This window comes from Uloborus diversus, chromosome 7 (genome assembly GCF_026930045.1).
Source record: "Uloborus diversus isolate 005 chromosome 7, Udiv.v.3.1, whole genome shotgun sequence".
Lineage (NCBI taxonomy): Eukaryota > Metazoa > Arthropoda > Arachnida > Araneae > Uloboridae > Uloborus > Uloborus diversus.
This window is the reverse complement of record NC_072737.1, coordinates 50,986,145-51,010,629: the sequence shown is the minus strand read 5'-3', so window position 1 is coordinate 51,010,629 and position 24,485 is coordinate 50,986,145. Positions and strand designations below refer to the sequence as shown.

Sequence of the window (24,485 nt, the reverse complement as noted above, 5' to 3'; positions counted from 1 at the left end):
TGTTGAGAGCGGGAATCACCGCAAATTTCTCAGCACAACCTCACTTTTTTTCCCGCCTTCGCTCTTTTATGCCCCCTAAGGGGGGAATATTCTACGTTATGTGGACATTATTGATTAGGATGGAAACTTGTTTTCGGGTGAGTTGATGCACTGCAATCGCAGCGGAAAGTTCCAAAAGGTGTTGCTTAAGTTGAGAAGAAAGTTCGATTCATGCGAAATTTGGATTGGATGGATTCTTCGAGGTATCTGTTCCTGTTCGTCCGCACAGATCAAAAATAAACATCGATTGCGTATTCCATTGTATGCAAGGTACTAAATGCAGTAATGAAGGAAAAAGATTCAGTTAATGAATTCGCCATATTGAAATTTCTATTTAAAAGGCCCATGCTGGCCATTTTGTATCGTATGTAACATTGTGTATTATCTACCGCATCTCATGCTGGTACGGATCTAAATGGTCCTAATTTTCAGACTGCTGCATATAACCGACTAAATTTGAACGATGACCTCGGTTATGTTGACTTTAAGGACATCGATAAATTGCTGCTTATTTGTATAGACATATGATCTCAGGTAACCATACAAGAAAAAATTTATAGCTAGGTCAGATTGCACGACCTTTGTGGCCAATTCGCGTCCCATCTGAGAGATTACCATTCCCTCAAATCGTTCATGCAGAATGTGCATCGTGGTGTCTGGTGTGTGCAGTGGCGTAGCTAGGGAGGGGCGGAGGGGACGGTCCGCCCCGGGCGGCACTTTTTTGGGGACAGCTATTTTACACTTTTGATGCGAAAAAATTTAACGCGTTTTCCTAATAAGGAAATCATACTTTTGATCTATTCCGGAGACAAAAAAGAAAAAAAAGGTCTTCGAATTGTAAGGTTTTAGTACGACTTTGATAATAAAATTACTCAATACGAAACATGAGTTTTTCTTGTGGACATCTTAGCACCATTGTTTGTTTTTTCTCTTCCTTCGTCTGAAATTAGACTGAGGGAGACGGTAGTGTAAAGTCAAGGGATCATGTTTTTTTTTCTTTTTGCTGTTAAGGTAAACTAATACGGAGAAAACAATGTCATAACCTTTCGTTATATGATGAAGCTACCACTTGATTTTAAATAATTTTCAAGGAAAACATATTTAAAAAAAAATAAAATCTGTGCCCCCCCCCCCCCCCCACTTCTCCCAATCAACTCTAATTTTAATTCTGAAACTTTGAATTCAAATTATGTTTTTCGCAATCACGAGTTGCGACAAGACCCTACTCATTGGAGTTACTGTTTCTAGAAACTGTTCCTTCCCCCCCCCCTCCCAAGCTTATCCCTCCTCCTGGTTGGTTAAGGGTGTAAAGTTGAGTGTGCGTGTGTAGGCGTGTGCACGTAGGTGTGTGTGTGTGTAAAGGCCTGTGTGAGTGTGAATGTGTATGAGCATGCTTGTGTAGGACATGGACGCCACCGTCCAGCAGAAGTTAATTCTGGGGGACAGTGCTCAGGACGAAAGGAGCCGCGCCGGTGGGCGTTGGTGCTGCAGAGGCCCCTGGTCCAAGCTGAAAAAGGAACCACTACATCAAGGACGGTCAAGTGAGAACAATAAGCAATCGTGATTGCTCAAAAAAAACCTATTTTTTTAAAAGGAAAGTGACAATTAGAGAAGGAGAGTGGTCTCAAATGGTGGGCGATTCCTTGCTCATTTTCAGGGTAGCATTATCTTTTTCAACAATTGCTTTGATTGGCCACTGACTACAAAGTTTTCACTTAGAGAGAATGAATTTTATGTTCATTTTATTTAAAAAAAATATTCACAACTCGAATATTTGCTTGTACTACTGCATTATATCAACTAATTCCTTTATACAATGAATATCACATTTAGTCATTCATTTTAAGGAAAGGTTTTCAATTAGTAAAATGATCTTTAGACAAAGTCTTTCACATTTCGACCTCTACTAGTAAAACAGAATCCTTCAAATTTGATCTTGAAACATTTTCAAGGGATAACGCCTACCCATCTCTTTACATTTTATCTTTTAGCCTTATTTGATTATTGAGTTTTTATAACTTCAATACCAACAAATTCCTGAGGGCGGTAAAGTCCTGACCCTTATTGTATAATGATTAAAGATAGTCTACAGTGTGTATTTAGGACATCAACTTCGAACTTTAAAATCCCTATCTCATCCAATGTCTCCAAAAGTAGCTTAAAGTTGGAATTTTGAAACTTAAACTTCAGAAAAATTCTATGGTAGGGACCCCAAATGTGCACGAAATCACCTAACGTCATCACAGTTGGCTCCAAATTTCGTTTTTAGAAATTTTTGAGGGAAGACCGCGAATCCTTTTTTTCTCAGTGGTGACGAACTTAAAATAAGCAACAGTTTTTTTTTTTTTTTTTTTTTCAAAAAAGGTTTTGGGTTGTAAACCCCCATCCGGAACTCTTTCTCATAACGTTGTCCGTCAAACAACGGCTAAAGTCGCGTTTTTAAGACGTCATTTTCAAAAAGTTTCTAGGGGAGACAGAAAATCCATCTGACTTCCCAACATTTTTGGAAAAATTTGGAAACGTATGCCGCCAAAGATAGCCCACAATTGCGTTTTTGAAACTTCGGCATCGAAAAATTTCCAGAGAGCTCCTGAACGTTCCCCATTCTCTTTAACGTCAAAGGTGTCTGGTCAACTGATTTCAAGGTGGAAAATATTTCGGGAGGAAAATATAGTGTTTGTTGGAGTTAGAGGAGACCCTTACACCAGTAGATACAGCCTACATTTACGCTTTTTTTTTTTTTTTTTTTTTCAATTTTGTTGAGCAGCTTTCAGGACAGCACCCCCGAACCTTCTCAATATCTTCACGTATACAAAGATAACCTGAAATTCCTTTTTTAACATTTCAGTTTTGGAAGATTTCCTTGAGAAGTCCTGATACCCTAACGTCACCAAAGAATGCATGAAACTAATTTTAATTTCGAAAAAAAAATGGAGGGAGTTCCAAGCATTTTTTCTATAAGCGTTACTGAAAATTGCCAAAAATTCCGAATTTTGACTCAACTTTTGGAATGTTTCGGTTTGGTTCTGAATTACTTTTTTTTTCCTGCAAGAGAAAGGTGAAGGGAAAAATCAAATTTCTTTTCTTTTCTTTTAAAAATCTTATTAAAATTCTCTTGGCTCTTGAATGTATCAACTATTACCTATTAAGAAGGGCGGCAAATTGAGAAACCGCCCCGGGCGGCAGAAAGTGTAGCTACGCCACTGGGTGTGTGGTACGTAGCACCGTCCTGATGGAACCACATGTCGTCTTTGCCCATATCGTTCAGTTTGGGCCGGAAGAAATCGGTTGTCATCGTTCTTCAGCGCTCAAAGCTGACGGCGATGGCATCTCCAACTTCTTTTTCAATAAAATACGGCCTAAATGATGCCTCCAGTCCTAAATCTGCACCAAACAACAACTCTTTGTGGATTTATTGTCAGGTCAACCTCGTGTCGTTTAGCATCATCCCATATACGGCTGTGAATGTTGCCGCATCTACCGTAAAATGGGTGAAAGGCTCGTAACGCTTGCTTAAATGAACACTTATTTTGATATTAAATTTTTAATATTTAGATTCGCTGCTCAATCGTGTAACTTGCCGTGGTGATTTGGCATGAGTTACAGAATAATGAACAGCAGGTTAGACAGACGACACCAAAACAACATGGCCGCCCACATCTACCCGCCCCTATTGAAAAACCCTTTATTTGGGCCTTTACCATCATACATATGGTGAAATTAAATGGCCAATGAAAATAAACCGCTCAACTCGCCTAATGAAAACTTGATTGTGGTTAAAGTCGCTTTCATGCTGATAGTCTTTAGGTAATCCTGATACTCAGTTTTGTTAGTCTTTGCTCTGAATTCTTATGCATTGATTTTTATGATTTACCTCACATTTTGTTCGGAAAAATTACATTCCTGCAGTGATGGGTATAAGGCTTAGGAGCCTCTTTGTTTGTCACAGAACTATGTAAGACATTTATCGAGTGCATTTTTGTATTTCCATCGGGGCTCCTATGGTTGTAAGAGAGGGAGGAGGGGGGAGAATCCGCCACTGTATTTCTGTCACTGCTTTTTAAACCAGAGGCCTTAGAATTGCCGTAATTGCATGGGGTGGCGTCTGCCTTCCGCGTTTCTCATGTCGTAGATGATATTGAACACCACTCCAACATACAGCAGTCCTTAGTATTGTTGAGTCTGACCTTGCTTGAGTGTGTTGAAACAGTTAGTGTATCTTCGGAGAAATTACTGTGTTGACACCAGGCTTTTGAATGTCCCTGCTTGAGTAGTGAAGTCGTTCAAAGAGTCTCTCCAGAGAAGTTACTTTTCTGACACCAGATTGTGTAATGTCTCTGCTTGAGTAGTGAAATATAGTTCCAACAATTCATCCAGAGAAGTTCTAACAATAGACTGATGGTTCAGGTTCTGCCTTGAGCAGTGAAGTTGTTCGAAGTATCACTCCCGAAAAGTTATTGTTCTTCGCAGACTGTTGAGTCAATCCCTTGCTTGATTTCTTTCCGAAGAAAAACGTAATGTTTATAATTTACTTTCACTGTGTGAAAGTAAGATTTGAAAATATTAACAGACATGTAAGGATAGATCTGAGACGACAATCTGGTGATGAAAAAAATATTTTACATTAGAGTCCCCCTTCCTCCGAAAAACAGAAAACTTATTTATTCATCGTGTTTAATTTTTCCATTTTGGTTCATTTTGAGTAGTAAAACTTTTCAAAGTTTTTACAAAAATTATTGCTCTGTTCTTCTCATAATGATTATTTAGTTCCATTTTAAAGTCAATTTAATACGGTGCGAAAAGTCACAACCGAAAAGAATTTTTACAAATTAAAATTTCCCTTAAGCTACTTAAAAACACTTAATTTGGCAGTAAAGATTGAAATTTTCTTGCTTCGCAAAGAAAAGACGAGTAAAAAGAACCACTTTTTGTTGTTTCAAATTGATTTGTGATTATATATTTTTTTTTTTTTTTTTGCCTTTTTAGTTCTTTGATTTTTTTAAATTAAAAAACTTAACTGTTATTTTTGAAATCATTTCAGATTTGACCACGAATTGACTTTAGTATTTTTTTTTTATTATTTTTTTTAATGCTTTTTTAGATCGAGTAAAAATTTATTTCTTGCTGCTAATCGATACTTTTTATTTTGGCCTCTCCAATTTTTTTTACATTTAAAAAAAAGTTAACTATTCATTCATTTATGCAATTATTTTAGAATCGATTAAAAACTGACTTTTATGGCTTCTTAATTTTTTTCAACTATGGCTTTCAAAAAATATTCTGAAATTCTTAATTTGTACCGAAGAAAAAATAAAAAATTTGTTTAATCGATACTGCTCCAAACATTTTCTCGAAACAAAATTCGAATCGAATGAAACGAATTAATTTTACATTAAGCGGGGAGGGGTGAGAAAATTTCAGTGAAATTTCTTCCCCAGCGAGGGGAGGACGTTTAAAACCTGTACACTCCATACTTGTTATTATGTAATTTCCACTGCCTCTTCAAGATCGATCATATTCCATTCGTTTACGCTGATACGTGCTGCGCCATCTGTCGTCGCAAATCCGAAATGCTCTTCCATGAAAAAGAACGGATTTTACTTGCCCTGTAGTTGACGCTCCCTTCTTTCCTCTTTTCTAACTAATATTATTTTTCTGCGACTGCAAGTGTTTAATTAGCCAAACCATTGGGGTCGGACAAATTGCCTGTCTGTTTCACGAGTTCAGTGCTCGAGCTAACTGAAGTGAAGTGGGCACGGCATTCTTTTGTGCTTTTGGTTTTGGTTACTGCTGCGGAAGAACAGAGTGAGAGAAGGATGGAAATATATTGTCTTGTCAGAGCGCATTTTATGCACATTCGATAATGAATGGTAGCTTATCTTGGTTGAGAGATTATTTGGCAGTCGGTTTAAATGAAGAGATAATAAATCTTGTTCAGGATTGATTATTGTGTGTTTTAGAATTTTTTAAAATAAGTCAAGCGTTAATGGTATTGAGGAATTCCAAATCGTTTGTGAGTATCATACAACAAAAATGAAGTTCATTTAGCACAAATGATGTTTATGCAGCAATTGGGAACATTAGTTTTAGCAATCAAAGGCGTGAGAACACAATAAAAATTTTTAGACCTAGCCTTGTAAATTAATTTACCATGCCAAGAATAATAATGTGGAAATTTATAATTTAAAATAGATAATAGAGCATTCTAGAACAAATGAATAGCAATAAAGTAGGCGAAGACAAAGTCGTTTTTTTTTTACCCGGACATTGAACTTGTTCGTATGAACCTTTTAATTTGCTTTAAAAAAAATACAAATTTAAAAAAAAAGTTCATTTAAAAATTGCCAAGTGTAACTAATCAAAAATCAATTCAATTATAATCCCATTTATAATTTTAAAAAATAATCTACAGAAGACTATAAAAATAATGTAAAACTTAATTCTTTTAACTTACGACATAAGCAAAATGGCGACAAAGAGATGAAGAGCAAGTGATGCCGAATTTTTTATTATAAAACGGTAAAAAGTGAAAAGTGCATAACGCATAAAATGAGAAGAAAAAGCATGCCATGCGAAGCTAATTGTATGGAAACTATATTTTGGAGGAACTTCGGCATTTAATTTGACGAGTGTTACGCGTATTATTTTTTGTGAAATGTTGATTTTTGCCATTGAGATTTTTGTTCGTTGAGAAAGGGTTCGTTCTTATGATTTTGATTTTCCAATAGCTCAGCAATGTCTTGGATACCTACCTATCTTGTGGCCTGTTTAATAAGTGGGGACTGGGGCAGTTGCCTTGTTCATCCCTGCTGAAATTGGGTACTGATCTAGGTGCCACTAAAGGCCTGAATCGTAGAATAAGTAACGAGCAGCGACACGTCTGCCATCTTGGGGCTAATTGCGGCTTTCTTCCTATGTCTATAGTAAGGAAGTAGCGTGTTTTGCTTCTTGATTGCGAATGAACCTGTAGTTACTAATAAGAAATCACACAGCAAAACACGCTACTTCACCATAGCAGACATAGGTGGAAAGCATCGTGAAACCCCAAGATGGCGGACATGTCGCTACTTATTCTACAATGTGACAAAGTTGCTCGAACAGTTTGATCACTGTTCTGAAACAGTGGTGCGCAACCTACAGCCCCTTTTCCGGAAAACAGATGCGAACTTAGCTTTAACAACGTTTGCACCAAGTTATGATCGCAAACATTCTCAGTATTTTGCGTAAATTTACTTAATTAGTTAAAAATGGAATCAGTAGTGTAACTAGGGATTGGCAGGAGTGGCTCTCGCTAGGGGAGCAGCAGCCAGGGGGGCGGCATTTCGACTGATTAAAAAAAAAAAAATTGTGAGGTTTTTGTTATTAATTTTTATTATAGAATTTCAAAAATGCTTTAAAAAACTAATAAAAAAACTCGCAAGAAAGAGAACTAGAGCGTATTTATAGTCTACTGAGAAGGAAAATTGGGCATCATTGAAAACAATTCTAAAAAAGAAAATAAGAAAAAAAAAATACAATGCTACCTCTTATTTGTCGAATCAATTAATCAAAATGTTCCAAAAAAAGGGGGGGGGTCACAATGACCTCCGGTGACTTCCCATGTGGGCTACCCTGGGGGGGGGGCGCAATTTCTTTAGTTCGCCAGAGGCGCTAGACCCCATAGTTACGCTAGGTATGGAATTGTTCTCTATTCAGTTTTCGTGTGTTTTACTAGTTTAAAAAGGGTTAAGTGGTATTTTTACGGCATGAAAAAATCTCTTACCATATCTATGCCTACAATGTTACATCGGAGTTTTAATCGTTCGGGCTGTTTAACTTTTTATTAAGTTTTTTTTTTTTTTTTTTTTTTTTTGATGACACAAGCTTTTAATAGGCTCCTGGCAGGATTTGCAGAGATCAGGGCGGTCATTCCAAGCTCGCCAGCTTTCGAGATCGAGATTCTCGCTCACGTGATCGGTTGTGATGTAGAAATGTCACAAAGTAGTATTCTAATCCACTCGAACTTAGCTTTCGGCTAGGTTCGAGTAGATTAGAATACTATTTTGCGACATTTCTACGTCACAACCGATCACGTGAGCGAAAATCTCGATCTCGCAAGCTGGCGAGCTTGGAATGACCACCCAGATAACCAACTTATTGATCAAACAACTTATTGATCACAAACCAACGTATCGATCATTAGCCAGCAGTGGTGCGACATCGATGAAAAACCATCGATGTTTCAAAATACTAGCTACGTTCAAAATTGAACATCGATGGCGTCGATACAAGATACATCAACCGAAAACCGTTGATGTTTTGAAACATCGAACTTTAATGCATTTTCCTACATAACAAACTCTAAAATATGTTATTGTGCACTTAATTAAATTCACAGTAATCAATTTATTAATTAAAAGAATTTTTTAATTGTCAAAGAAGAGCTAAGAAAACATTCCAAATTATTTAGACGGTAAAAACATCGACGTTTTAACAAAAAACATTGATACCGCACCACTACTAGCCATTTTATCGATCTAACAACGTATTGATTACTTTATATTACGAACCAAATTGATTGCTAATTCTGATCAGATGTCTACACAAATCTGCCACCGAAACGAATCTCCGCATAACTTCAAATATGTGTCAATGGATAGTTGCGCCATTAAAGCTATCGCGTTTTTAACTGCTGTCCAATAAAACAACTATCCTACCAGGGGGGGGGGGGAGTAGGTTTAGCTTTCGCAGGCTAACAAATCTAACCTTTAACTTCCGAAGCAAGTGGAGAAAGTGGGCTTGCCCATTCCATAACTTAAAAGAAATACATAAATAATGGAATTTCTTAGTCAAGGACTAACAGTAAAAAGTTGTGAGGAAGTTGGAGCTTTTAGAACGGGTCAGTTTCATTGTTCTGCTGCCAACAGGATCATTAGGGCGATACTGTTTCGTGACGTTTTATTGGCGCCCTTTGTCGTAAAAAAGGAACCTAGCTCGTTTAGCTTGTCTCGTATATATTTCCAGGTTTGTTGTTAAATGAATCCTGAGGGATAATATCTAAACTTGCCTTTTGTACTCTTTTTGTTTCAATTTTTGAAGAAAGGTTGGGTAGAGCAGGATTTTTGAGGAATTCGTTTTTAATCTGTGTGGAAAAGTTTAGTTTCTCCTTTGGAGAAATTGATCATCGCCTAATCTCAGGCACACTATTATGATAAAGTTTGATTTTTGAAAACGCTATTTTATTACTTTCTATAGTTAGAGGTTAGGGGTGCGACATCGATGTCGATGTTTTGGAAACATCGATGTTTTTGTTAAAACATCTATGTTTTTCTTTCGATGTTTTTGGACCATCGATGTTTTGGTTTCGATGTTGATGTTTTTGCGTTTTAATTGAAAATTATCATAAAATTTGCTCCAATTTTCTCGCTAGGTAATTAAGTTTACTTATGGAGTTGCTAAAAAAATATTTTTTTTTGCACCCATTTTATAAGATTAATTTTTCTGTTTTTGGGAAGATTACTACAAGATAGTAAAAGATTAACTAGAGAGTGAGGAAAAGGTCAAAACTATATTGGAAGAAATTGACACTGGTAATCTGGTGCCAGAACTTAGTCTATTTCAAGGCTCCAGTTCTTAAACTAAAGGAAAATCCTATACGTTACTTCGATGAATATTATACCTTCAAAAAATCAGAGCTAGCAAAAGTTGCTTTAAAGTATTTGATAGTGATGGCATCTTCTGTTCCATTGGAGCGAGATGTTTCTCTGACTGGTGGGATAGTTTGCGAAAAGAGAAATGCGCTTCTGGGGGACAAAGTATAAACGAACTTTTTTTTCTCCAAACTGTCAACACCAATATTCGGGGTTACTTATCGACTTCCCCCAACAAGTCGACCCTCTATTACTTACAATTTGTGTTTCATTATTAACTAACAGTACAACACATTTTTCTTGCTCTTAAAAATAATTGTTAGAATTAATTTTGTATTTTTTAAATAATTAGCAAAACTTTTTCTCATCATTAAACTGACGGTAAGTGCTATGATACATTTTTCTTACTAGTTAGATTCTTTTTTGATGTAATTTTACTTTTAGTTTCATTCAGTTTGAAAATATTTCATTATTACTATAACTAGTTTGTATTAATCTTATCTTGTCTTATTATCAATTTTTGTCCTACTATAATACCAAGATGTGGCGAAATTTTTCTTATTAAATTATATTCATAATTTGAGGTTCAGTATTTTCAATATATTCGTCGGATACGTGTTCTTTTGTATTGCTTAAATTAGTGTAGTATATTCAAAAATGTATGTTATACATTGATAAAAAGATCGATGGTTCAAAACATCGATGTTTTTCTGTCGATGTATCAATATCATCGATGTTTTTCTGTCGATGTATCAATACCATCGATGTTTTAATTTCTAACATCGATGTTCTGAAACATCGATGTTTTGCTATCGATGTCGCACCTCTAATAGAGGTGAACTTTTGATTCGTTTCAATTTTCGGTTTTTGACTGATATACTCGAACACATTTTGGCCAATTTTAGAAAATGTCCGTGCGTATGCTTGTGGTTAATGTTTTTTTCTTTCCTATTTTTTAATTGTGGGTGCTTTAACTTACAGTGTTATGGAAGGTATCGAAAGAAATTCGGCAGACAAGTAAGCCTCCGTTTGGAGCTGATACTTATTTTGGTTTTCATTTCTGATTCAATTAATTGCAGATGAAATTGGAAATGATTGCAAAGGAATCAAACATGAATACTACTAACCTGTATAGTAGTGTAAAATTTAATAAACAAATTTCGAAGTGCAAATACTTCTTCGTTAATTGTTGAAGAATATAAAAATACCGAGTTCCGTTATTTAATCAGAAACTGGTTTACTATTAGACCAACAGCTGGCTAAACTAAATATTGATCATAAGGAACAAGAAATTTTTATACCTGAGAAAAGTGGCGTAAGGGCATAAAGTGGGAGCTGGCCTATCAACGACTTCACATTTTCTGCAAAGTGCAAATATTCTGCAGATCTCTCAAGAAGCTCTTGCAAAACTTCTGTACATAGTATCTTCAAAACAAAAATGTGACTTTTCAGAAGTTCTGCCTTTTTTTTTTTTTTTTTCAAATTGTAAGTGAATATCAAGCTACCACAAATGACGTTTATTCAGCTCAAAACTGGACATTTTCGCTCGAATTACGTGATGGCCATAAAACAAATTTCGCTCGAAATTGGCTATTTTTGAGTCGAAAAGACCTTTTTTACGGGATTATAAGATTTGCTTCTAATGTGAAGAATTCTTCACAATTTTCTCAGAAAATTTGTTCTCTGACTGCTCTCTTTTGCTTTATGCCCCAAAAATTCGCCCATTCGAAAAATTATCAGTTTTTTCAACCTCCAGTATTAACTTTTGGGATTAGTGTAAATAATTACGCAAAAAGAGGGAAGATTCATTCCAAGTCTGATTATTACATCACGAGCCTCCGGGCCCGCTGCCAATTTTCGGAGCATCATAGAAGAAAAATTTTACATCACGCATTTTATAGATTTATTGCTGTTTGCACATACGGCGTATGCATTTGCTAATTATTACTGATTTATTATTTTTTTAATCAAGTAATACATGATTTAATTGCCAGTTTTCTTTGAATTATTTTGCGTACATAAAATATATACTCTAACTTTCATACTTTACAGTTGTGGGTGGGGGTACCTAGTCATTACCTGGCCCCGCTCCTTGCCGCGTGTACGTACTTATAGTGTAGGGTTGTCGATCTCAGTAAAAAATTGTGAACCCGGTGACTGAAACAACGCGACGTGCGTCGCAGACTCTCGAGAAAGTCCGCATACTATTTCTTGGTTGGAAGAGAGAGAAAAAAACCCTGCATGCTTTTTTTTTTCAAGAAAAAGAAACCCTTAAATTTCAACAAGTGAAGAATTGTACCTACTGTATTTTCTTGGATATAGCTTGTAGATTCACATGCTTGTTATTTCATCTAAAGCATTTCTCTTTGCCGATTTAGATTTCGCTATTAATCTAAAATCGATTTTTCTTTTTTAACTATTTTTTGTCTTTTAATCTGCCTCACAGACTGCTGAAAATAAATCTGATGTAGGTATTGTGAAATACTCTAGAAAATAAGAAAGACGGATCTTAGTCACATGTTGCATGCGTGTATGTGCATAAGATGTATCAATTGTGCTTTGTGTACGTGCAAATTGCCCAACTCTTCACTGTAAAAAAAATTCGGAAACGTTTCTGAGTATATCGTGCAGCTGCGGTTCATGAAATTTTCAAAAACGTTTCTGAGTATTTCGGAATTCTCTTTCTGTAATGTCCGGAAACGTGTCTGAGTATTTCGGAATCCTCTTTCTGTAATGTCCAGAAACGTGTCTGAGTATTTCGGAATCCTCTTTCTATAATTTCCAGAAATGTTTCTGAGTATTTTGGAATCCTCTTCCTGTAATTTTCAGAAACGTTTCTGAGTATTTCGGAATCCTCTTTCCGTAATTTCCAGAAATGTTTCTGAGTATTCTGTGCAGTTGTGGTTCATGAAAGTTTCGAAAACGTTTCCGAGTATTTCGGAATTCTCCAAACAATTTTCAAAAACGTTTCTGAGAATTTCGGAATCCTTTTTCCGTGATTTTTTCTGAAAAATAATTCTTTTTTAATAGTATTGCATGCCATATCAGTTTCAATTCTTTCATATCTAAGAGCAATGAAACAAGCAATTTTAGAATCATTCGTGGATTTTTTTTTCTGAATTTCTAATGACAAATAGCATGGTTAACAGCATAACATAACACTCCAGGGTCCCCCGTACCTACCACTATGTGTGGTTTAAACGGTTGGATGGGGGCCCTGGTTAACAGCATAACATATGCACAGTTATAAATTTTTGAAAATTTATGAAATAATATAGTAGTTTCATTCATAATCACAAAATCGTCGGGGGAGGGAAGGGGAGTACTTTCTCAGAAGTGGGATTGTTTGTTAAACAATATTAAACTTCAGTTTTTCTCTCAATATTTTCAAGACAAAATTATCAACATATTGTATTTTTAATGCAGAACTTAAAAACATATCTTGTATCAAACTTGATAGCTTTTATTTTCGGATAAAATTTGACAGAACTTACCTTCCCTTCGCGTCAAGTCTATTTCTCTGACGAAAAAAGTGTACCGAAAAGTGCCAACAGAGAAATTGGTGAATTTAAATATGACACCAAGTCCTCCTGTTGGAACCATTCGGGGTGATTCTTCTGTTCTTGCCCTTTTCCAGTTCATCACAAATATAAATACTTTATCAAAATATGTTACTGATTTTATTTTTACAATGTGCGCAAAATGCATTACATATTTTATTTGTTAAAACATTGAATTCTATTGCATGATTACTCCATTTCATATATACGAGATCCCCCCCCCACACCATAGAGTGATGGTGAACCCATAAAATGCTATAAAGCGCCCCCCCCCTTAAAAAAAGCAATCCCTGAAAATGTCAATGGCAGTCTGCGTGGTGAACGCCCCTCGTCTTCTCCCCATATGTACATTGTATATTTAATTAATAACATAGTATTTAAAAAAGGATCACTTTTAAAACAATGACATGAAATAATATTTCTTTTTATTTCGGCTTGTAAATGCAGCTGTTCCATTTTTGCCTCTGGCTCATTCCTCCTGACTGTCCTATATTAAACTAGTATATCCACGAAGGAAATGTTATTTACCGAACAAACTAATGTCAAGGAATTTTTTATTTTCAACCACATTTAACAAAATGAATAAGCACATGAATTAATTGCATAACTATGTAGCTTACTAATAGATAACTGGGCCATTTTCTAATGGTATAAATATTTTTAAATAAATGAATAAATTATAATATAAAAAGATAAATAATACTGGCACATTTTTTGTGAAGCATATTACAATATTAGAAAGCATTTGCATTACCATATTTTTAATGAATTAAACAATTGATTTTTTTTGAACCAATGTATGTATATCCAAGTATTTCAAAATAACTTTTCTGTGATTGCTTTTCAAATATAAATCTTATTTCTTTTGCGTAATTAATCAGTTTCAGTTAGTTACAACAAATAGTACACTGCGCTCACAGGTATGTAGGATAACTTTAAATTAATTCGATAAACCCAAAAACAGTTACAATTGGAGCCTCATCAAATGCAAATCAACAAAAATATAAATGTATATAACAACATTTTTTAAAATATTCATTAATACTTACAAGTGAACATGAGCGGAAGAAAATCTAAGTACCTCCATTACAACTGGATAAGTAATCCAAAGGGTTTCGTTTCATTAAGTATAAAAACGGGTGTTGAAACTATTCACGCTTGAACACACAATATAAATGTAATCACGGTTGCACCGGAAATTGTATAAGCAAATCGTTATTAACTAACTTAATAGCTGCGTACATCTTCTAAAAAATCAAGAGCAGCCCAAAATGAAAGGCATAAAATTAGTTTCGACACAATTTACTACTCTCTAGACATGAAATAACAAGCAATCCAATAGCAACCATAGATAAGAAAAAAAGAAGTTCTCGTTATTTCCGACTCATTGGCGCCTGTGTTGGAAGGATGAAATAGGTTTCGAAGCGTTGCGTCATCACTTCCGCTTCTAGATATCTTGAAATAACAAAAAGCTTTCTGAATATTGAGGAGTTAGCTATTGGATGAAGGATTCCTACTATTTCGGAAACGTTTCCGAAATTTGTTACAGTGTTCTGAGGCAAATTGCTGAAATTCAAACTTTGACGAAATTTTTTGCAAAATTCGCTTATATTTTCCCACCGAAATCTTATTCAATACTTGAGTGTTTTGTGTTGTAAAATAAAATAAAATTATGTTTGTGTTTTCAGGTTCCAGCTTTCCTTTCCTGGGCAATATGTTCACGGGGAGTCTGCCTGGACCGCCAACGAGTCCATTCCGATCGCCATCAACGCCTGCAGTGAATAATATGAGGCAGTTTTGGCCGCCGACGCCGCCTCCTGACGGTAGGTTCCTTTTCTTCCCCCTTGCTTTTGAAAAACTCCTCATGGAAAAAAGAACAGGAGGATCTCGTGGAACTATATTTCATAATTTCAAATGTTGGATTTCCCAGCGGTAAAGATCAAGATAAACGGTCGACACTCGCCGCGTGGCCAAAGAAAAAAAAAGAAAAAAGATTAGTGTAGTCTGCAAATGTTAGTATAATTTCCAACCCGTTTGCCACCCCCAACCCTGTTGTGTTATCAATTAATAAATGATATTTCATAGTTACATTAACCTTTTATTTTTTTGTTTTAGTAGTAATTTGAGAGCTAATTTGTTGTTTAGCTACTTTTACAAAAAACCGCAACAAGGAAAAAAAAAAGAGGATGGCGACTAATATGTTTCTACTGGCCACTAGCCACCAGAAAAATTTCCCAATCTTCATCTTTTTCCAGCGGACCTTAGAATACCTAAACTGTGGGATTATGAACTGCCAGTAAACACACAGCATAGTGGCGCCGAATCTACAGCTCGCGGGCCGTATGACGCCCTTGAAACTAATCCATGTGGCCCGTTGTTATGTTCAGCGTTGCGCAGCGAAAATTATGCTTTGGGACGTTCCAAAACAAAACATTAATGCAGATGGCTACTTCGTGTAATGATAATGATAACAATTCTTGGCTTGTAATTTTCTTGTTTTTTCCGTGTTCTCCTATGTTATTTAAAAAATAATTGAAAAAGTTAAATTTTGTATGCTTTCTGGCCCGCAATATTCGATTTAATATGAGGTGCGGCCATCGGGGTAAACAAAGGTTGGCTGCCACTAACATAGCAAAAGAAGTTCGCATTTTCCGTCGTCCATAAACACGTTCATAGGCAGCACATACGGGGGTGGGGGGGGCTGCCCCCTCGCTTTCAAAATTACAGGTGCCTTGTCTCCTCACTTTTCAGAGTTAAAATGATAATCGATATGAAAATGATTTTTTACAGTGTGGCTTGATTTTTTCCATCGAAGTAACAACTAAAAATCCTAAATAAATGAACTTTTCTCACCTTATTTCATAAAAATTGAACTTTGAATACTAAGGAGAAAGTCTGCGGCGGCCATCCGTCCCGATTTTTGAGGCTATATTCCACATTTTTTAGAGGTCATAAAATCATAGATGTCAAAATCCTTAAATACAACCCAATTCTGCAAAAAAAAAAAAAAAGTTTCTGGGGCCACGCCGCCTATGAACACGTTTACTTTTGCTGCTCTTCATTCAAAAAGACATCTTTCCAAAATGTTAGTCTTAAAAATGTTCATACCAAACTGTTTATTTAGCACGAAAGACTTCTTTTTTAGTCGTTTTTTTCTAGTTGCTCGTATTGCATGTTTCATATCGGAATTTCGATTAGAGCTCAACATTTTCTTTACGTTCATTCCTTTTCTCCACAGTCTTAACGTTATCACCCGTGTCCATAATATTTATTCTGGTTTACAATGCATACAAATACCAATGATGATGAAGTACGAGTAAATATCACTAAAAACATTAGTTCTGAAATAAATGGACTGTTGCCACAGTGTGAGGTCCATTTCATAACATCTAAATTTCTTATATCCGATCTGTAGACATTTTTAAAAGAAATAACTTTTTGTTCAATATTACTAACTCTTCCTCGAAAATGGTACTTGTTTTTTCGCGGAATAATTCTGCTTTTTTCGGTTAGCGGAATTTGCGCAAACCGCAAATGAGCGAGCTACGCCACTGAGTTTTGTAAATATTTACATCTCATATTTTTGACGATGTGTTTGAAAGTATTAGTTTATTATCATCAAAGGTAGGAGTGTTACATCAAAATTTGAAGTGATTCTTCAACCTGACATTAAGTTTTTTTTTTTTTTTCAATCAGAAAGGTGACTTGATTCTTGATTAAGCAATTTATTTTAATGATGTTGGTGTTACTCTTACATTTTCACTGTGGCGATATAGCAAAAGCATGAATTCAGCTGGTTTTGAAGCAAAACGAGTTTTGCCAGCGGTTCTCTACCTGATGGAGACTAAGGTCTTGCGACACGTCCGCCATCTTGGGGCTCCTTCTTTTGTCTGCTATGAAGAAGTAGCGTGTTTTGCTCCTTTATTGTGGTGTTTCTTGATTGATGATTGACATACATAGAGTTAATAAGAAATCCCACTCAAAAAACAAGATACGTTGCTTCACCATAGTAGATATGGGGAAAAAGCTGCATTTAGCCCCAAGATGGCGGACGTATCGCTACTTTTAAGCTACGATCCACATCCAAGACTTTAATTGAGACGGATTCGTTCCAAATTGTTTTGTGGCGCGATAATATAAGAAAAGCATAAAATTATAAGAAGAAAATAAACTGTTGAAATGGATTGAGCTGGTTTTGACGCTAAACGCCTCAATTAGTTAATTGTTTTATTTTATTTGTTTATTTTTTGCAGTCGATAAATCTTTTTGCATCTTATTGGTCCATTTTTTTTTCAATTTTATTTTGTTTGTTCTTTTTCCTTCAGGTTATAATCGGTATTCCATGAATGCAAACTTATTCCCACTGTTTGGTACACCTACCGCTGACAATGGAGCTTTTCTCACCCAAGGATTAGTGTCAAGGTTAGGTTCAACAACTCATCTGTCTCCTCTCATTGATCACAAAGGTAAGTAGCATGCTTGAAGGAAATATCCTCTTTGTTACGTTTGTCCGACGTGCTAATGAACAATAAGCAAATGTCATAACATTTACAGGGGTGCCCCCTAAGAGCAAGGGCGCACCCCCCATTAATATTGCAAAGATCCCCCCCAAAAGCAAGAGCCCTCCCCTAAATTAAAATGTACCCGCCCAAACACCCCCTAAAAATTTCAATGGTGCCACCTGTGCTATGATGCCCCCCCCCCCCCAGGTGGGCAACCCTGATATTTATTGTGTGTGGGTGTGGGTGGGTGTTTTTTTTTTTTCTTTCCTTATGCTAATTTTTTTCTTTTAACTTCTAGAAATAGTACACTTTTATAGTTACAGGACTACACACTGGCATACAGCAAGAAAGTTTTCATTAAGTTCACTTATGAGCACATCACATACACACATGCATGTTTAGATATACAATACACAATCAAGGATCCAAAATTCGGAGGACTCTAAATTTGGCGTTTTTCGATTTTAATATTATTATTATTTTCTTAAAATAAAATACATAATAATAAAAATAAAAGGAGCTATATGTTTCCAGTTCAAAAATGTTTTACAAAACACATAACTTTGTTTCTCGACCACATCCTTAGCAGCATGTGGAAATTCAGGAAGCTCAAAGAAATGTGGCCATGTTCAAATATGTTTTGGTGAAAATGAACATTTTAGCCAGATATTAAATGAAATGAAAATGCTTCAAAATGATTGAACACACTCGGTAATTTTCATTCTCGTATGGAAAAAGTTTCGTTTTTGTGGTCGCGATTTTTGAAAATCGTTCGTTTTTGCGATTACATTTTTTCCTTATTTGTTGCTTTTATTCCGAATTTATAGAATTTAGCTTTTTGATTTCTGGTAGCTTTATCACACATGTGTTTTTGAAAACCAACAAATTTCCATACGATCAACTGTACGAAGAACTAGCAAATCTAGAATTCGGTGCTTCCGTTTTTCACAAGGATACTGTAATTAAAGTTCAGTTAGCGGTCGGACAGTATAAAATTGTTCTAGAATGTGGTAGTTAAAAGGCATTGAACTGAAATCGGGAAAATGTTCAGATTTTCGAATGATTTGGGGAAAATGAATGTTCGTAAGTTTTGCCTCGCATATAAAATCCATCCTCCAACTTAATTTTTTTTTTTGAGTCAACGTTCTTCTTAAAACGAAAATATTTTTGTGTTTATATATGTATATGATAATTATTTGTGTAAAAGTTCGTTAATTTTCTAAAATGCTTATTGGGAGGACCGTTTAGTGTTATTTCGTCTGCCGTGTTGTCATTAGCGACTCAAATTCTACAAATTTTGAAATGTTCTGGTCCCATAGCTACCTGAAGCATGTGTTATGTCATGACTCAAATACTTAATTCAAAGTTTCGATTAAGGATAAAAATTAGTTTAGCTTACAAAGTATGCTGCAACACTCAACACAACCATCAAAATATGTGGAATGACACTAGTAACTACATGTTCTGTCCAAGATGTTTTTCATTCTTTTTCTCCCCCAAATCTTCAGAGTAGGTGCATTTGAATGTCCCTAAATTTTCTTCATTTGAATCTTTAGGAAAGTAGAAAATACTTACACATTGTTATAGTATTTTGTTTTCAAGCAAAAGAAACTTATTGAAAAAAAAAATGTTTTAAATTCAATTTTCAATGAACAATTTCATTTTCTTAAAGTGAAAAAAATGATAATCATGACTGTAACTTATATTTTAGATTTTTTTTTTTTCTTAGCAATCTATTTCCTAATTGATTTGAATTTTGGAATCATTTACCAATTCCAAGCTAATATAGTAGTAGCTGATAAATTTATAAAATGACTGCTTGTTTGTAAATTTGAACTATTGAATACTTAGGTGAAAATAAAACACAGTTGTGTGTTTCAAAGTTTGATTTTATAGTAGTACTTGCAATCATTTTGTGTTATGTTTTAATTGTATTTGAATATTTACTAATGCAATGTTTTCAATTTGCTCCACAATTTTCAGTTAATGATGTTTCCCATGTGGTCATAGGGGACCTACATATTTTTATTTGTACAAACACAATTTTTTTTTATTATTTATGCATTATACTTTATTTTTCACAAGTTTGTCTTTTTATCATTTCTTGAAAAGAAATTCAAGAATTCAGCATATCCTTTCAAAAAATTACTTTTTTCCCCAGCTAAATGCTGTTATATGAGCCATTATATTGAATGGCTCATCTAGGTTCTTATTATACACTGAAAAAAAAATGTATTGAAATTATCAAAAAAGGCTGTTGTAACGGAAAATAGTTTGACTTGGAGCATTTGGGCTTGGTCTTTATAAAGTAACAGCAAAGTTAAATTTGCCATACATGGTTACTGAGAACTAAGCAGCCCCCTGGGACAAAGTAAAGGTATGTCCCTCTATCCAGCAATAGTGGAGACCTTTTTTAAGAATAAAATGTAAGAAACTCAGAAAAATAATTTATTTTGTCCCTGTTGTTGTATCCTTGAACAGGGACCCCCTCCTTCACAAAAATGAGTAATAAATAAGAAGCTTTGTCCACAAAGGATTTTGCTCCTCCTGATCTTTCTCAGTGATCATGTATTTCAGCAATGAAGAAATTTATGCAGAATTTGATTACTGATTAAAATACACATGTATGATTTATGAAATATACACCTATGAAATATAATAATATGCATGTACAGTTGGCTCTCTGTTCAACAACGCTCTATTTAACGATTTTCTCTATTTAACAACGGCTTTTCACGGTCTCAGATGGTCCCCAGATGGTTTTAAAAGCATTCTACTTAAGGACAATTTTTCGTGGTCCCTTGAAAGTCGTTAAACAGAAAGCCAACTGTATTTCTAAAACTTTTTCTATACACTTGAATGGGGTCGTTTCCAAAATTTTGAAAGTATTTTTTTCTGAAAGAGCATGCTTAAAAACATAAGATCTGACCATTTTTTGATAAATTTGTTTATGTTCAATATTTTTAAAAAATTACTTAAGCCGTAGCGCTTTCATTGTTTATGGCTTCTGCCGATTACATCTCAAATGATGTAATGCCATTCACAGTGCAAAATATTTAATTTGCATCTTTACTTACTTGTATTGGCAACAATATTGTTGATAGCAAGCGTAGAGCGCAATTTTAATTCGCTGCTTGATTATCATAACGTGGAAACATAGTAGAAAGATGCGGCAAAGTGCATTATTTGTGACATCATCAAGACCACGCCTTGTTTGAAAAATCGGCCATTTAAAAAAATTAATTTAAAGAAACTGTTGGGTAAATGAAAGTATTTTCTGGGTCCATGTTTTTTTGCTCATTCTATCCATTTCAATGACTAAAAGTAGTTCTTTTGACTGAAGGGAACCACCCCATTGCATTTTGCTTTAATTTTTGTTGGTAAATGATTAAACAGGCTATGGGTCAACTAGGCTGGTCCTAGTTGGATTCATTTACAGAATTACCCCTACCGGTCCATTTTCAGAAATGGAGATTCAAATAAGAAAATTCAAGTAGTTTAACAAAGAATTTGCTGCTATTTACACACACAAATTTATTGGATAAAGAGTTAATTAGTTTTAGAGTAATGTAGTCAGACTACTGCTTTTGCTAGTGGTCATTTTTTCACTACATGTCTTTAAAAGGCAAACAGAAAATGAACAGAATATTTCTACTTTCCCAATTTTTTCTCGGCCACACGTCTTTGAATCTGAATTGCAAACAGAAAGTGTTCTCGGAATAATTTACGCCCAAGTTTTTTTATTTGCTTGGTGATACCCTACAGAGTTTTTTTAGAAGATTTTCTAATTAATTTTTAACAACAGAGTTTGCAAATTTAAGATTTGCTCATATTACTGTGAATTTTGCTTACAGCGTGGATGATACTATTTCTTACACATTTTATTGACAATTTTAATACAGAATTCGGAAAATGCTTGCGCCCTCGGGCAGGTTTTAAAATTTTTCAGTAAAACATTCAAACCATTTATGCAATGTGAAAATTTTTTTTAAATAAAACATGTTTTTGTTGTTTTATGGAATGGCTGTAACCTATAATGTTTTTTAATTATCTTAAGTTCATTCTATATATAAATGATATCATTAAATACAGCTCCTCAAAACTTATATAATTTTTGTCTGGCCTATGTTGCAACTTTCAATTATTTTACAAAATGCTGTATTAAATCAGAGAAAATTGTTATTAATATTTTTTTCGGTTTAAATATTGCCAAATCATGTAAAATATATGTTTCAATGAAACATATGTATATTTTATCAAGAAAATCAATTTTATAGAATCAGATAATGGGATTAATCTTTCTGGTATGTTTCAGACATTAAATGGTTTGAAAACATCTTAATTAAGTAATATTGCAGAAATGGATAAAGATACTTTTTTTTAGGTTTCTCTTATTTCAGTCTTGTTTCACTTCAACATATTCATTTGTTTTAAAATGTTTTGTAAAAATAAAATCAATATATTTAAAGTGTGTTTAATAATAAGCATAATATACTTAAAATTATTCCTCCTTTTGCAGATTTTTTTTCTCTTTGTTATATGTAAGGTGTATTAATAGCTAGAGTGTATGATATAATTTAGCTTTCTAAATCATGCCAGTATCTGAAAAAGACCTTCAAAAATTATAAAAAAATATTATTGTTAAATGCTTTAGTATCACTGATTATCTTAATTAATTCAAATGCGTGATTGTCTATGCGTAGATGTGGGACTTTGCATTTTAGGCTACTACTTATTCAGCATTTAAGGATATACCTCTTTAGTAATTCATGAATCTAGTGCAAACATTTATAGTTTTTAATTTTATTTAAAGAAAGTTTTTAGTATCTTTTTATTTTGATAATTGTTTGAATCTAATATCCTTGTGAAACATTTTGCATTTATAAAATCATTTGTTGAAGTGAAGTATTAGTACAAGTTTTAGTGAATTTGTACTAAGTTTGGGTTATTTTCACTAATATTATATGCTGTTACTACAAGAATATTCAAACTGAATGCTCCTTTAGATTGTATGTGGCTAATGTATATGTGTTGAGCTAAAACACCATTTGGCTTTTTTATATGTGACAAAAATAATTTAACTTTGTATGTTTCATTTGATAGCCTGAATTCTTATATAGTTTTCTTTTCAATAATTTTTATTCATTTCGTTTGATCTCTTTAAAAAAATCACTCCACTGGATACAAATGAAACAAATCTCTATTTCTCTTCTACAGAACACAGTTTCTTTTCGCACGGCATTGGTTTAGGCTCCCCTCTGACCCCAACCAGTCATGTGGCCTCACCTTCACCCTATCCTCACCTTATTCCTTCTTTAGAAAGGCACCCAGCCTTCAACGGCCACATGCCGATGAGCAACAAGGAGCTGGAGGACCTCCAACAGGAGATGGACAATGCTCATCTGCTCAAGAGTCAGTTGGACTGCCTCATGAAGCACGACATTCCCTCCTCTCGGCAGGACCGCCCAAAGTCCAAAATGGACAGCAAACACTGCTGTGACAAGTTAAGTGATGATTGTTGCAAACTGTCTCCATCCTGCATTCCTCGTGATGGCCTGAAAGTCCACGAGGACATCAGGAAGTGCGATGGCAAGAATCACTCGCGCCAGCCCACGAATAAGGTTCATCCGTGTAAGATAGAAGTGAGCCATTCACCGGCCCTGAAGCCGGACCTTCTCTCACCCCCCATCGAATCTCCGAAATCAGAAGTCGGATCTCCATGCAAGAACTCTAAAAAGCCATCAGTTTCGCCTTTCGCCAGTGACTCTTCGTCTCCAATAACCTCCATGGGCCAATACGAGAACAGTTCCGAAACTAGGTGTTGCCAGTGCTCTGCTAGTATGAAAGGCATTGGTATTGCCACAAAATTGAATAGTGAGAATAAAGCGGAGTTGAGTTCCGTTTCAGAATCTTTTTGTGGACAGAACCATTCACCAGTCGTCACGTCTGCGTCAACGTCTGCAAACAACCCGGTGACTAATGTTAATGCAGTCGTTCCGAATCAATCTCAAGTTGCATCAGCAAATGTGGAGGCTAAACATTGCTATCAAAAATCTTCAAGTTAGTAGATTGTTTTACTAATTATCATTATTTTTCAGCTCGATAACTGTTATGATTTCAGTTGTGATCATTGTATCCCAATTAAATTCAGCAAAGCTCGGTTAAATGCTTATTAATTCTTAACATAGTTATGAATGGGTCTCATAATGTAAGGTGTTCAAAAAAGTGGTTATAAGGAAATTTTAAAAAGAATGTTGATTTTTTTTTTTTTTTTTTTGCAAAATTGTATGAATTTTCATGTTACTTAGTTGATCAGTAGCTCCCTTTTTTTTTTCTTTTTGGAACAAATTAGTTCTTGTTTAAATAAATTCAGAAGTTTATTTTCTCAGATGTTTTCTCGCCATATAGAAATAATAATGTTAGGGAAAAATGAGTTTGAAATCTAAAACTTCTAAACAATTATTTAACTATTTCTTTAATTAATCATTTTATTTAATCAATAAATAGTATATATTATGAATTACAATCATTTCATTTTCAGAGAAAACCATTAACCATGCTTTATCAAACCTCATATTACTCACATACATCAGTCAATAATTAAATCATACATAATGTTTATCTGAAATTTTTGAGTTAAAATTAAATATATAGCTTAAGCAAACGTTTCAACATTAACAACCACCATCCTCAAATTATCTAAATAGCAAAAAAGAGCAATCAGGGAAAGTCACTTGTGCGAGTAAATAGTTAAC

The 24,485-nt window shown here is 34.6% G+C and overlaps 1 protein-coding gene across 1 annotated transcript in view; it reads left to right on the top strand.

Annotated features, from left to right (window-relative positions):
- Positions 1–24,485, top strand: part of LOC129227065 (uncharacterized) — a 252,824-nt gene that overhangs the window by 187,990 nt on the left and 40,349 nt on the right. Inside the window, exons 3-5 of the mRNA XM_054861710.1 lie at positions 14,917–15,051; positions 17,554–17,694; positions 22,948–23,790. Of these exons, the coding sequence (XP_054717685.1) occupies positions 14,917–15,051; positions 17,554–17,694; positions 22,948–23,790 (1,119 nt within the window). The remainder of the gene's footprint in view (positions 1–14,916; positions 15,052–17,553; positions 17,695–22,947; positions 23,791–24,485) is intronic.